This window comes from Cryptomeria japonica, chromosome 5 (assembly GCF_030272615.1).
Source record: "Cryptomeria japonica chromosome 5, Sugi_1.0, whole genome shotgun sequence".
NCBI classification, from domain to species: Eukaryota; Viridiplantae; Streptophyta; class Pinopsida; order Cupressales; family Cupressaceae; genus Cryptomeria; species Cryptomeria japonica.
In genome coordinates this window covers 687,864,833-687,879,398 of record NC_081409.1, presented here as the reverse complement: position 1 = coordinate 687,879,398, position 14,566 = coordinate 687,864,833, and the positions used below count along the sequence as shown (strand labels likewise).

Sequence of the window (14,566 nt, the reverse complement as noted above, 5' to 3'; positions counted from 1 at the left end):
GGAGGCATCCATGTGTTGATTGAAAGTTGTTTGACAATGTGAAGGAGGAAATTATCAACATATCTATTGGAGAGAAGTTGTGAATACTACTTTATACCCTCTTAATCGAGTGCATATCAAAGGTGATATCGGTAAAATTCCTTATGAGTCATGGTTTGGTCATGTTCCTATAGTTAGATATTTTAGAGTTTTTAGAAGTAAACGCTATATAAAAAGAGATGAAGATCTAAGGAAGTTTGATGCTAGATGTGATGAAATAATTTTTCTTGGTTATTCTCCTAAGATAAAGGCCTACTAGTGTTATAATAAGAGATTGAGAAAGATAGTTGAAAGTGCCAATGTGAAATTTGATGAAAGAAATGAGAGACAGATTAGGTCTAGTGCATATGATTATGATGACCTAAATGATAGATTAGATAAAGGAAAGAAAGTGCAGACCCAAAATCTAAATTCATATTGTTTCAGAAAAGCCAGAAAATCAAGGAGAGACTAGTGCTAGTGCAGAAGAAAGAACTCAAGAGTTTGAAAATCAAGAAAATCCTAAGACTCCCAAGTATGTGAGGTTGAATCATTCTAAAAATTAGATCATAGGAGATAAGAATAAATGTGTGATGACTAGAAGAAGAATTGTTGAATAATATTTCTTGATTTCTAAGATTGAACCTAAAGATGTTAATGAAGCATGCAAAGATAAAAATTGGGTTAAAGCAATGGAAGAAGAATTGAACTAAATTGAAAAGAATTATACATGGATTCTTGTTCCTAGACCTAAAGATACAAATGTAATTGAAACTAAATGGATCTTCTAAAACAAATTGGATGAACAAGGTGAAATTGTTAGGAACAAAGAAAGAATTGTTTGTAAGGTATATTCTCAGATGGAAGGAACTGACTTTGAGGAGACTTTTTCTCTAGTGGTAAGAATTGAAGCTGTTAGATTATTTCTTGCTTATGTTGCTTACAAAGATTTCAAAGTTTATTAGATGGATGTCAAGTCAACCTTTCTTAATGGTGAGTTGGAAGAGGAAGTTTATATTGAGAAATCGTATGGATTTTAGTTGACAACTCAGAAAGATATGGTTTGTAAATTGAAGAAAGTACTGTATAGATTAAAGAAAGCCCCAAGAGCATGGTATGCTAGATTGGATAAGTATTTACCAAAGCTTTGATTCAATAAAGGTACTACTAATAGTAATCTATATTTCAAGATTGATCATGATATTATTTTGATTGTTGAAGTTTTTGTTGATGATATTACTTTTGGAGGGAATGATAGTTTGTGCAACAAGTTTGTTGATGAGATGCAGAATGAGTTTGAGATGTCTATGATTGGTGAGATTAAATTATTTTTGGTATTGTAAATTAATTAATTGGATAAAGGTATTTTTATATCTCATTCCAAGTATGTGAATAAATTGTTGAAGAAGTTTGGTTTATATGATTTAAAGCTATTTGGTAATCCTATGGTGACTGGGTGTAAATTAATAAAGGATGGTGAATCCCCTAAAGAAAATCAGGGTAGATACAGATCTATGATTGGTTGATTGCTATATTTAATTCAGACTAGACCAAATATTATGAATGTTGTATGTCTTGTTGCTATATTTCAAGCTACTCCTAAGGAATCTCATGTTATAGTTGTGAAAAGGATTTTCAGATATTTGAAAGGCACAATTGATTTTGGTTTATGGTATCCTAAAGATGATGAATTTGCTTTGAGTTCTTTATCAATGCTAATTGGGCCAAAGATGTGGATGACAGAAAAAGTACTAGTTGTGGTGCACTTTTCTTGGGAAAGAGATTGGTTTCTTGGATGAGTAAGAAGAAGAAGGCTATTTCTTTATGTACTATAGAAGATGAGTATATTGTTGTTGCTAACAATTGTTGTCAGGTAGTATGGATGAAGAAGATGTTAAAGGATATCATAGATGTTTATGATGAGCCTACTGCTATATACTGTGATAATTAAAGTGCTATCAATATTTATAAGAATCTGGTGTTTCATTCAAAGACTAAGCATATATCAATCAAGTTTCATTTTTTGAGAGAAAAGGTGAATGAGAAGGAAGTCAGAGTGGAGTATATATCTACAAAGGAACAAATTGTAAATATCTTCATGGAGCCTTTGCCTAAGGATACTTTCGAGTATCTCAGAGAATCTAGGGATGATTGACCCTCTTGATAATAACTAAGATGCATAGATTTGCATCAGTCTGGTGGATTTCATAGTCATATCTTGTGATCCAGATTGATGAGTGGTTTCTACTACTTAGGGGGAGTAATCAGTGTTGTGGTTCAGATGTTTAGTTTTGTGTGATCTCTGGTTTGCAAAAATGTACCTTTAGCATTGATGTCAAAGAGAGAGAGAATCATGTGAAAAACTGTCATATCATATGTTAGATCTCATTGGGAGATTGTTGAGAGTTATTATTTCTTTGTCATTGATTATTTTTCACATTATATGTTGCCATCAATGCCAAAGGGGGATATTTTTGGCCGTTGGGGTAATAAGAAAATATATGTTTGGATTAAATAAGTTATGTGTTGTCATTGATGTCAACATATTCCTTTGTGTATTCCTCTATTGCAGTCAAATTAAGTGAGTTGGTTTGGTCAATGTGTTGCAGATGAGTTGTTGTGGATTAAAGGGTTTTGAGATAAGTATCTCTAGTTGATTCAACTCCATTTTTTAGTGGTTCACATGGAGATTTGATCGAGTTACGAGATTGTATATTGATGTTGGTTTTTTCAGTTGTTCGATGTTGATCAATGTTATGGATTTTTGTTCGCATTGCTCTGCATTGCAATATCTTGGTTTATGGATTTGGCAAAGTCTTTATGAAATTTTGATTTATTCTCAATTCAGATGGTTCATGATTTGGAGGTCCACAAGTGAATCTTTCAATTTGACAATCATTGCAGTTAGTGTTCTTGAAGTTTGGTATAATGATAATGAAGATTCTAGTAAGTTGTGTTGGTGGAGTTGTTTCTGTGGTAATTCACGATGCTTATGGATGTTTCTAGATTGATTCCTATTTGTGTTGATGATTTCCTTGGTATGTTTGTGTTACACAAAATTCTTGGCCGATCCGATGATTGTAGCGTGTTGTGGATGTTTAAGGCATAATTCTTGGATGTTTTTCATGTTTGAGGTGTTGATGTAGGTCCATACTATGTCTAAGACCATATTATTTTGTTCTGCATGTGATATTGTAGCATGTGTGGTTATATTTTTTTAATTAGTTGATATGTGTTGAGTCGACGTTGATGATATTTCTCCAAGGTTGATGTCATGTATAAATAAATGTAATATCATGTAATTAAGTGTGGCGTGGATGAGTGTATGTGTGAATAATGTATTGATATATTTCAAAGGTAGAGTAGAAGTGTGTGAAGAAGAAGTATGTTCCTAACTAGAACTGTAACCAGGCATGAGGTGATGCTATTTTTTAGTTCATGATCTTTTAGATGTAATCCGAATATGTTTGTAAGACAATGAGTCTTGCTTGGGTTGTAGCCCTTTGCTGTTTTTGAGTAATTTTTTCTCGGAAGTGTGCCTGAATGCATATGCATTCCTCATTGTAATATTTCATATACTTCTAATAGGGTATCATCATATTATGGGTAGGTTCCCACCATGTTTTTTTCCTTGACTAGGTTTTCCATGTCAAAAATCTTGGTGTTATGTGTGTTATTGATGTGGTGTTGATTTATGTTTTCACTGTTAATTATTAGGTCTGAAATTGTGTTTGAGTTAAGAAAAGATTTGAGAAAACTGATTCATCCTCCATCTCATTTTTTTTCCTTGTTTCCAACAACATGTGTGATTGCCGATTTGTGTAATACAATATTATCTACTGGATTAAGCACAAACTCTATAATTTAGTGATTCTTTGGGTTAGTTGAAGAAGAGAATATTGTGCCTAGACTTGATTCTGAGACAATTAGTAAATAAAAAAATGGCATTCATTTAAGAGTTCAAATCCAAGCACATGGACTATGGGACAAGGGGGCTTGCACGTTTTTATCAGTTTTGTATTTTAGGTGATTTATAAGCATGCAAGAATACTAAATGGGTTGAATAGCGGAATCAAAGATCATTGACACCTTCTCAAATACATGATCAACATGAAACGATTGAAGGTAATGATTAACTATTTGTATCGAATAATTATGACCAAATTTCAAACCTTGTACACAAAGGCGATTTAATTTTTAAAATTAATTTTTTTTTTGATTTATTGTACCCTGTATATAAATATCTAGATTGGTCTAATTATATGTCAAAAATTATTTATTGATTTTAATTTTGTTTGCGGGACATGTGTATGTTGTTATTGCACCTAAGAACAATGAAGATGGAATAAAATATTGGTTGTCTTAATGTGTTGAGACTAATCAAAAGTTAATTGAACCTTGAGAAGATGATGATAGCTATCATTATCTAGCTACTTTAGTGGTGGTTGTTGGTACTTGGGTATGAAAATATCTGACAAAGAAGAATAGTTTTCTTGCATTTAATGACTATGAAAAACATAAGAAGATTATACACTACTTACATTTGATTATTTTAACAAATATATGTAACTAGTGAGATATGGTGGGAGACCTACTAATAAAAAGTTGTGGATAATTTCTATGGAAGATCATGAGACAATTATAGATGCATTTGAAAAAATAGAGGATGTAGATGGTACAATGGAATAAGTAAATAGAGGTATGCATATATACTATTATATAAATTCAAATACATTTTTTTCAATGATATTGATATAGTTTTACATAGTTAAAATTCATTTATTATCATTTTGTACTTTGATAGATTCTAATTGTAGATCCCCTTTGGCCATACTAATTATAAATCTTCTTAAGCCATCCTAACGAGATGTCCCATTAAGCCATCCTAATTGGGTCCATCCCCTTACTCCATACTAACAAGATTCCCCCTTAAGCCATTCTAATTAGGTTCATGCCCTTAAGCCATCATAATGAGATGCCCCCATAACCCATCCTAACAAGATGTCCCATTAAGCCATTGCAATTAGGTCCATCCCCATATCCTAATTAGATGTCCCCTTAAGCCATCGTAATTAGGTTCATCCCCTTAAGTCATCCTAATTAGATCTCCCCTTAAGCCAACCTAATTAGGTCCATCCCCTTAAGCCATCTTAATGAAATGTTGACCCTTACGCCATCATAATTAGCTCCATCCCTTTAAGACATCCTAATTAGATGTCAGCTTAAGTCATCCTAATGAGATTTCTCCTTAAGCCATCCTAATCAGGTCCATCCCCTTAAGCCATCTTAATTAGTTGTCCCCTTAAGCCATCCTAATTACATCCCCTTAAAAGATGTATCATATTTCTATATCTAACTAATTCTTGTTGTAAGTAGATCCTAGTTTTTGTTGTAGGTGGTGTTAACGAGTACTACACATCTATTTGAAGTTTTAAAAGTTCATGACAAATTAATGAATTACCATAAAATGGTAAGCATCAATTGTTTAAAGTTCGTGACATGTTTTGATATAGTTTTATTAAAATCAAGTTGATATATTTAATATATTTGGTATAGTTTTATTATTGCTTGATATAAGTCCATCACCTTAAGCTTAAGATGGTACAATGGAATAAGTATATAGAACTATGTATATATAATTTTATATAAATCTAAGTACATGTTTATCAATGATATTGATATTTCTTTACATAGTTAAATAGTGAAAATTCCTTTGTTGTCATTTTGTACTTTGGTAGATTCTAATTCTATATCCGCTAAAACCATCCTCATTCTAGACTCCGTTAAGTTGTCCCTTAAGATTTATCTTATTTTTATATCTAACTAATTTTTTATTGTAGATAGATTTTATTTTTTGTTGTATGTGTTGTTTTAACGAGTACTACACGCCTAGATGTGCATTTGAAAGATTATGACAAATTAATGAATTCCAATAATATGGTAAACATCAATTGTTGAATGTTCGATTAATTTCTATTTTTAGTTACATATAGTACAATTATATATTTTCCATATCATATATCCATATGTATCCATTATTTTGATTAATTATAATGGAATAATACCAAACCTTTATATATATGTATCCAATGTTGTTTTTAGTAAATATTTTATCCTTCTAACATGATCTATGCTCATCCTCTTCTAAATTCTATTTTACACCAAACAAACATAAAAGATACGATAACACATTTATTAGATTACATGCGAACATCCAAATTTTTCATATTGTAACCAATGGCCTATTTTTTATCGACGGGAACTGCTGGTCGCATCAATGGAAGGTAACAATAATTTGCACCCTCCCAAAATTTGTGCATGTTTCAAAGATATTGATATTGCTTTATATAGTTAAATAGTTAAAATTCATTTATTGCCATTTTGTACTTTGGTAGAATCTAATTCTATATCCCATAAAACCATCCTAATTCTAGATCCCCTTAAGCCGTCCCTTAAGATTTATTCTATTTTTATATCTAACAATTTTTTTTTGTAGTTAGATTCTAGTTTTTGTTGTAGGCGGTGTTTTCACAAGTACTACACACCTAGATGTTCATTTGAATGATTGTGACAAATTAATGAATTTCAATAATATGATAAGCATCAATTGTTTAATGTTTAATTAATTTCTATTATTAGTTACATATTGTACAATTTTATAATTTCCATATATATCCATGAGTAAAAATTTTCTCAACATGATCTATACTAGTCCTCTTCTCCATTCTATTTTACAAGAAACAAACATAAAAGACATGACAATACAATTATTAGATTACACATGGTCTACAATATGAAGCATCCATTTTTTTCATATTGTAACCCATGGTCTCTTTTTTAGATGCTTGGATGTCTTCTTACTAGTGTTGCGGATAGTAGGAGTATGCTCCATTCTTGTTCTGTCACAATGAAGACACTTGAGATATCTGGGATGTGGGGTCTAGGGACATGGAATCCTGATATAAAAGACTAATCCCAACAAAGAGAAATGATTTTCAAGTCCTAGATGATAGAATCCCTATGCTTATCAGGTAATAAGAATCCTGATATAAAAGACTAATCCCAAAAAAATAATAATGAGAATCACAATTGTCCAGAATTATAAATAATTAGGACTAAGCATAGGAGGAAAAAATCCTAAACCAATATATATTCTCATACAAATAGTCAACAGGAATTTAGAATGTTTTGTTATTTGATCTTCAGTTTGACGCTTGGTTTTTCATGTTCTAATATTTGTCGAACTGAGGGAAGGTGTTAACTTACTTCTGCATATTTAGGAGAGGGTTAGCTCTCATGTTTTATGGTGAAAATCCATTATTTATGACATTGTAAAGTATGTATGCAAATCTGAACGTACTTCATGACATACCCACACCAACACCTAACAAAGTTCTCCATAAACGTATAAGGGGGAGATGTACATAAATAGGGAATCATCAAATTAGAGTGTCTGTTACATACAAAATAATGCATGCACTCATTTTATGATTTTGCCACTTCTTTCTCAATTTAAAATTTCACACAGTTTTTTATGTCTTTTGACTAGATTGCTCAATGTGTTATGAATATGTAGAGCTCTTATAAGAAAGAAAAGGAAGTGAAGAGTAAATATTAGCAAATATGAGGGAGATGAACTTCAATGCCCATTAAATTCTGGGTAATGTCAAAGTAATAGACAAAAAACAGAATGGAGGAAATAATTAAAGAGCAGTTAGGATGTATGCTTCATTTCCTTAGATGACAGAGATTTAGTTCTCTGCGATCACGAGTGTGTAAATGGTCTTTTGGATTTAATATTTTCCTAGTTAGTAATGCTCACATTTTTTTCTTTATTTCTGATAACATATTCATTTCTTGTGGAGTGATTGTTTTGAGTAAAAAGATTTCAAAGCAATGTAATTGACAAACTAATTAGGAGTGTCTGTAACAGTTTACAAATTAGTTACCTATCATAAAAACTCACCAAATTGTGAAGATCTTATGTGGATTGACCGAAGTCAGTGGTTCGCAACTTGAAACTAATATACTTCAAATTTGGATTAAACATAGAAAAATTCACGACTAAGGAATACAAAAATATCATGGAATCATAACAAATTCTCATATTCAAATAATCAAGAAACAATCAAGTGTTGAGACAATGTAAAAAAAATTATAAAAGTCAAAACAAAAATCTTATTTTGTCATATATCCAGGATACAAATATAAGAACTAGGGTTTATTGTTGTTCAACCCATTTTCCGTATAACTAGAATATGAATTCTAACACACTGAAAAATATAATCTGAAGGTAAAAGTATGGTTTGTATATGCTCACCTTTCTATTGTAGAGGAAACAAATGGCCTAACTGATCTGTTCATACAACTTTGCTTGAGAATGATAATTTAAACAATTGTATCAACTATCAAAATAATTTATCAAAGTGACTTAAATAGTTGCATGGATGATCACAATAATGTACCGAAAGTGATTTAAATACTACATGAAACATATTAGAAAAAAATCTTAAAATTGGACAAGAAAATTTCTATTTGATTCTTTATTTCAAATGGATGACTAATTCACATTATTTTTACAAATAGTCAAAAATGATATATTACAACAAATATTTTCATGTCTATACTATCTACTCAAATTTAATTGAAATAGACAAAAATACTTATCCTCCCATGTGCATCAATATATATTTTCCATGCTACTTTCAAATAGAAAACTCTAGAAATATTAGAACATATGATCTAGTCAACATTTTTTGTGTTTGGTTTTTCTACTTGGACTAGTATTTGAAAAAGAGTACTTTATGCAATGCACATCTCAAGACAATTGGTAGCATTGCTATCAAATCACCAATGTTAATAAATGTAATACACCTTGCCTGTTGTATCAGTATAAATTTTCCATGCCACCTTTCAAGAAAAAACGGTAGGATATTACAACATTTTTTGTGTTTGACTTTTATGCTTGGATTAGTATTTCAAATAGAATAGTTTACAATATGCAAATTATTTAGTAATGTTTGACAACAATAGCATAATTGTCAACATCTTAATATAATTTCAATAATAGTATGAAAATGCATTAAAAATTGGACAAAAGAATTGAAGGTTGATACCATTGTAATATGAGTGCACACTATTTTCTAATAGAACTAGAGATTAAAAAAAATTGTATAAATTTAACAAATATTAAATAATAAAAATTTTAGAAAAAAAGTCAATAGATTTTAATTCTTCTATGTCTTGATCAATGTTGTTAGAAATAATAAAACTAAATGAATGAATTAATGAACTAATAATAATATTGGTATTTCCATATCATGTATCCATTGTTGTTTTTAATAAACATTTTCTCCTTCTAACATGATTTATGCTCATCCTCTTCTACATTCTATATTACACCAAACAAACATAAAAGACATGATTACCCGTGATCTACAATATGAAACATCCAATTTTTTCATCTCGTAACCCATGGCCTCTTTTTTATCGACGGGAACCGCTGGTCGCCATCAATGGAAGGTGACAATAATTTCCACTCTCTCAAAATTTGTGCGAGTTTCGTTGTAGAAGAAAAATTTGCATATTTAGGTAAGAGAAAAATTTCCGCCTGCCTCATTAACGCCAGACTCCCCCGTTGAGACAATCGATCCCGTACAGAGTACGAGCCTCTCATCTCACCCCCTTTAAAAAATGGTCTATAATTTTTCCACTGCCATCCATTGAAAACGCACACTCGCAGGATATGTTTTGCGCTGCCATCTTCTTTCATAAGCGACGGGAGTTTGAAAGTTTGAGAATATGAGCGCTCATGGTCGTCGCCCAAAAATGTCATTACCACCTCCATCTCTGGAAGACGGAAATTCTCACTGCTGTCAAATACGAAGCAAAATAAGACTGTTAGGGGTGAAGTATCCCTTTCCAGTATGAGGTACTTTTGGCCTTCAAGAGGTTGCGTTTCACCAAGAAACTCCTCTGCAGAAGATACCGACAAGTCCAGTTGCTCCAAACATAAAACTTCCTGTCATTCAAATAAGTTAGGGGATTAATTTCCCTGCAAATTTTTCATCTACAAACGGTTATCTCCCTACGGTGAAAAATAAATTAAATATTTGCAAAGGAAATCTCTATAATTTGTGTTGAAATGTGAAAGAGAAAGTGAATTTGGACATTATAAATAAGCCATCAGCGCAAAAATTCGGAGAAGGAAGACAACTGCGAATAGACAAACCTCCAACAACTTGTAAATATTAAGTTGAATGTTGTCACAGCCTATCATGCATAACCTTTGTGTTTGTTTAGAATTACGCAGAAGGAAAAGTTGGCTGGACAGACTTGTGAGCAAACCATGAGGCCTCTGCGTTTGACCAGAATCTTGGTCGAGTCGTCCTTCGGACGGACCCTTCATCAGCTGTCGTTGAGTTGTAAGCATTTCCATGGTAAGAGGAGGGAAGGCTAATCTTTGCAATTGTGAGCAGCCTGATATGTGTAAAGAAGCGAGGTTTCTTGGAAGAGTCTGCAGTTTGACAAGTTGCTTACATCCATCTAGATTAAGATATCTCAAAGATCGCCACCAAAACAATGGTGGAAGTTCAGTTAAGATTTTTGCAGTGGGATAGATCCATAGTCTTCAAAGACTCCATATCATACATGAGAGATATTGCTTGCAATTTTGAGCATCTTCTGGCATTAAGTAAGATGAGGTTTTTAGGAAGAGCGGGAAATATTACAAGTTGTTCATTCCAGCTCATCTCTAGATTCACCAAAGATTCCAGATGTTGAAAGCATGGCGGAAATTCTGACAAGAGATTGTTGCTAATGTCAAGCCTCTTTAGCTTGATAAGCTTTCCAAAATCTTCAGGCAGGGCCTGTAAACTGCATCTTCTTAAAAATAAATCTTCCAAGCATTGAAGATTACAGATTTCTTTTGGAAGACAAGTCTGTTTGGTACCGTTCATATCAAGGTATCGCAGATACATCAGTTGCGCTATGGATTTAGGCAGAACAGATGATAGTACGGATGATTCATTATGGTCGCTACCGCTCTCTACTCCAGCCATTTAGCAGAAGAAAATGTGTTGTGAGATCATGCTTGACCATATTATCAGTGCAAAACAGATAATGAATCGCATACTGCTTTTCTGGTTCTCTTTTATAAAAAATTGTGGAGTGACTGACCTGGGGATTGTAGTCCTTTAATCGACACTCGGATAAGACCAGATATTTTACGTTTGTAGGTAGTCTTCTTATCTCAGACTTGACTTGCAATTTCCACCACATCAAGAAATCTAATTTCTGCATTGGTGCCAAAGTGTCTATTTGCTGAAGCTCCATTCGCCTTCTCCACATGAGGCCCTCTACATTTGAGTTTTCCTGTTTAAGATGAGAGGCAGAGCATCGCTTACCAAGTGGAGTATATTGACGTAGATTAGTTGGATCGTAGGAGAAATCTATAGCTGGAGCATTAAAAACAACATAGACCTATACAAGATAACAGGATTCCACGAAACTAAGCAAACTTCACATTGCAGTGAGTAGAAAGGAAAAAACAAATTACACTGCTATTTCCCAAAACACTATAGACTGACAACAAAACCCAGCCAAAAAATCTTGTTTACAGACTGACGGAAAGGCGGCAATTGTTTCGGCTTACCTTACCTCGTCAGTTATACATCATTTTGTCTTTTAGATTGAAAATTGAATACAAAACTTACAAACAAATTATTGATATAAAGTTCGGAACAGAGGATAAACAGAACCTGTAGTGTACTAGAACAAGCCATTAGCGTACGTATGTCCTCCTCCCGCCACACTCTACTACGTTTGTTTGGATCCTTCTCCGATTCCTCTGCGACGATTCGTCTGCCCATGTCTCTAATCTGCTCATGCATAGAAAATTCACAAAAGTACTGACCTTCGTGGCCTTCTTCATCTCTTTCTTCATCCACGGCCTCACTATAACTGTGCTCATGTACTACAATGAGTGCCTTTTCTTCAAGAGTTTTAAGACTTGTATACACAGGTTCACACCCTAAAGCACTCCAGAATCTCTCATAAAAGTCCATATTGAAAGCCCTATTTGGATTCAAGATGCTGTTCTTCAGGTTAACGAAAAAGCAGGCTATGTCTAAAAAAATGTGTTTCTCTACAGGCGTTAATATATCGTAACTAATTTTGAGGATTTCAAACACAGAATTGTGACCTACATTTTCAAGTTTGTGTAGAGCCTCGGTCCAATATCTAATGTGATTTCTATTATATAGGTCTGTGCCTATAATCTCCAAGGTCAGTGGAAGACCTGAACAAGCCTCGACAATTCTCTCCGTTATATCTCCATAGCCTCTCTCCGGGTGGTCTCTGAGAAAGGCATGCCAACTGAACAACTCCACGGCTTCAGCATGTTCAAGTCCTCTCATGGGGTAGATCACATCAACTTGTGGCACCTCCAAGACACGTTTATCTCGGGTTGTAATGATGATTCTGCTTCCTTCTCCAAGCCAGTCACCCATCAGAGCATCTAACTGTTGGACATTGTCAACATCATCCAAAACCACCAGTGCTCTTAAGGATCCCAAACGATTCCTCATTAGAACTTTTCCGTGATCTATATTATTCACCTTTATTTGAGTTCTCAACAGATCCCTGAGGACCTGCTGTTGCAATTTTCTAAGGCCCTGGATGGACATCTCTAATTTTACACTAGATACAAAACAAGAAGCTTCAAAGAGGTGATGGATCTTGTTATAAAGGGCTTTTGACAGGGTGGTTTTACCCAGACCACCCATACCCGAAATACCAAGGCTGAGCCGATCACTTGTCTTATCGCCCAGTTTCAACAACTGTATCACCTCCTCACGGCGAGGAATGAGTCCCACAGGGCGTCTGGCCACGTCTAACACTCCAACATCCAATGTCTGGAGAACGTCCTTCACCACTTGCTTCACAAGCTTCCCTTCGAACCTGCCACATTCCAAAAATCGACACATGATTTTTAGGTTTCTTACATGCTTACCATTTGAAAACACAACATGCACACATAAATGACAACAAGTACCCGAAGGACGTTTCCTTGAGACACCACCCAGATAAACAGGAGACTTGGTACAGCGCGTCGTTCCAGCCTTCGATCTCCACTTTGCTGTGCCTACCTTGCGTCCGATGTTTTATGAAAGCGCTGGCGTATGGACCTTTACACCGAGAATATCTAACCTCAGATGGTTCCACATTATAAAAAAGAGGTATTGTCAGTCTAGGATCTATGCAAGTGGATCCGAGCTTCCACATGAGGGAGAGCTCTTTGAGGCACCATGCTGAAGTGGCGTAATCAGGAGAAAATATGGGTATATAGATGGTAGAGTCGTGAATAGCCTGCTCCAGATTCATTTCAATATTTTCCCCCTTTTCCAGTTTCTCACTGTCTATAAAGACATTCACTCCAGCAATGGAGAGAGATTGGTAGAGATGATCCACCAATGTTTTTCTCACGTCCGGACCTCGAAAGCTCAGAAATACGTCGTATTGTTTTCTCTCACGACAAGAAATTTGTGATGACTGAGGTTTGTAAGGCCGGAAAAACTCCTCCATTTGCAAGACTTGAGTAACGTCAGTAAGGATTATGAATGGAGAATGTTGTTACTACCTGATAAACCATAGAAACTTACAACTCAAGAAGTCTGTAGAATGGCATAATTTCCTCGAAATCCTCCCAGCCTTCGATCTCTCCTATGCTACGCTTTTATTGGAAGCCTCGTCGTAAGGACTTCCTCTAGAGTTACAGCTGGATGACATATGCGAAATCGCATTACAAAATACAAAAGACACAGCTGCGTCAGCTTCTTGTCTGTACTGATTTGGATTGATTTAAAGGTGCGATTAGTTCAGGCAGAGTTTAGATTATTAATTGTTAGTTGGTGCTTGGCAGAATAGATGGAACATATAGATGTTTGAAATGTTTGTCTTATTTTTGTTTTAGGAGCTTTGACAATATTTTAAAAATGTATTCACAAAGTTAATTACAAAGAATGGGAAATTGTAACTTTAAAAGTATTTTAAGTTAATAGTATTTGCAAGATTTAAAATAGAGAAAATATTGATTCTTATGCTTTTGTAAAATTCTATTTTCTTTTGTATAAATTGTAAATTGTTTTTGTCAAATAGAATTTTATTAATAAATAGACTTAGTTATAGTATTGTTTGAAGTGTAATTTTGAGATATGTAATTTCTTATCTTGAATATCACACTTTGATGATAATTTTGTGTAGGAGTACCATTTCATTAGATTATGATATTAAAAACTATTATATTAGGTTTGAGATGATAGATAATCTCAAACACTTAGTCTATATTAATGTTTTCAATCATTCAAATTGTTTAATATGTTCAATTTATTTTCCTTTAAAAAATGATTATATATCTATAATATAGCTAACAAGACATCATTTTATTAAGTATGTGAGATATATTTATAGGCATTTATAATATGGTTAACAAGACATCATTCTGAAATGGGATTCACTAAATCATCAAGGTTTTAATTGTATTATTTTA

General features: G+C 33.5%; 1 protein-coding gene across 1 annotated transcript; it reads right to left on the bottom strand.

The window, feature by feature from the left end:
* Positions 1–9,478: 9,478 nt before the first annotated feature.
* LOC131040710 (disease resistance protein Roq1-like) lies at positions 9,479–13,602 on the bottom strand. Its single transcript, XM_059220848.1, has 6 exons — positions 13,073–13,602; positions 11,733–12,978; positions 11,197–11,499; positions 10,749–10,958; positions 10,250–10,534; positions 9,479–10,039 (listed from the first exon to the last, which is right to left on the bottom strand). The coding sequence occupies exons 1-6, from the start codon at positions 13,600–13,602 to the stop codon at positions 9,479–9,481; spliced, it is 3,135 nt and encodes a 1,044-aa protein (XP_059076831.1).
* Between the last annotated feature and the right edge of the window lie 964 nt (positions 13,603–14,566).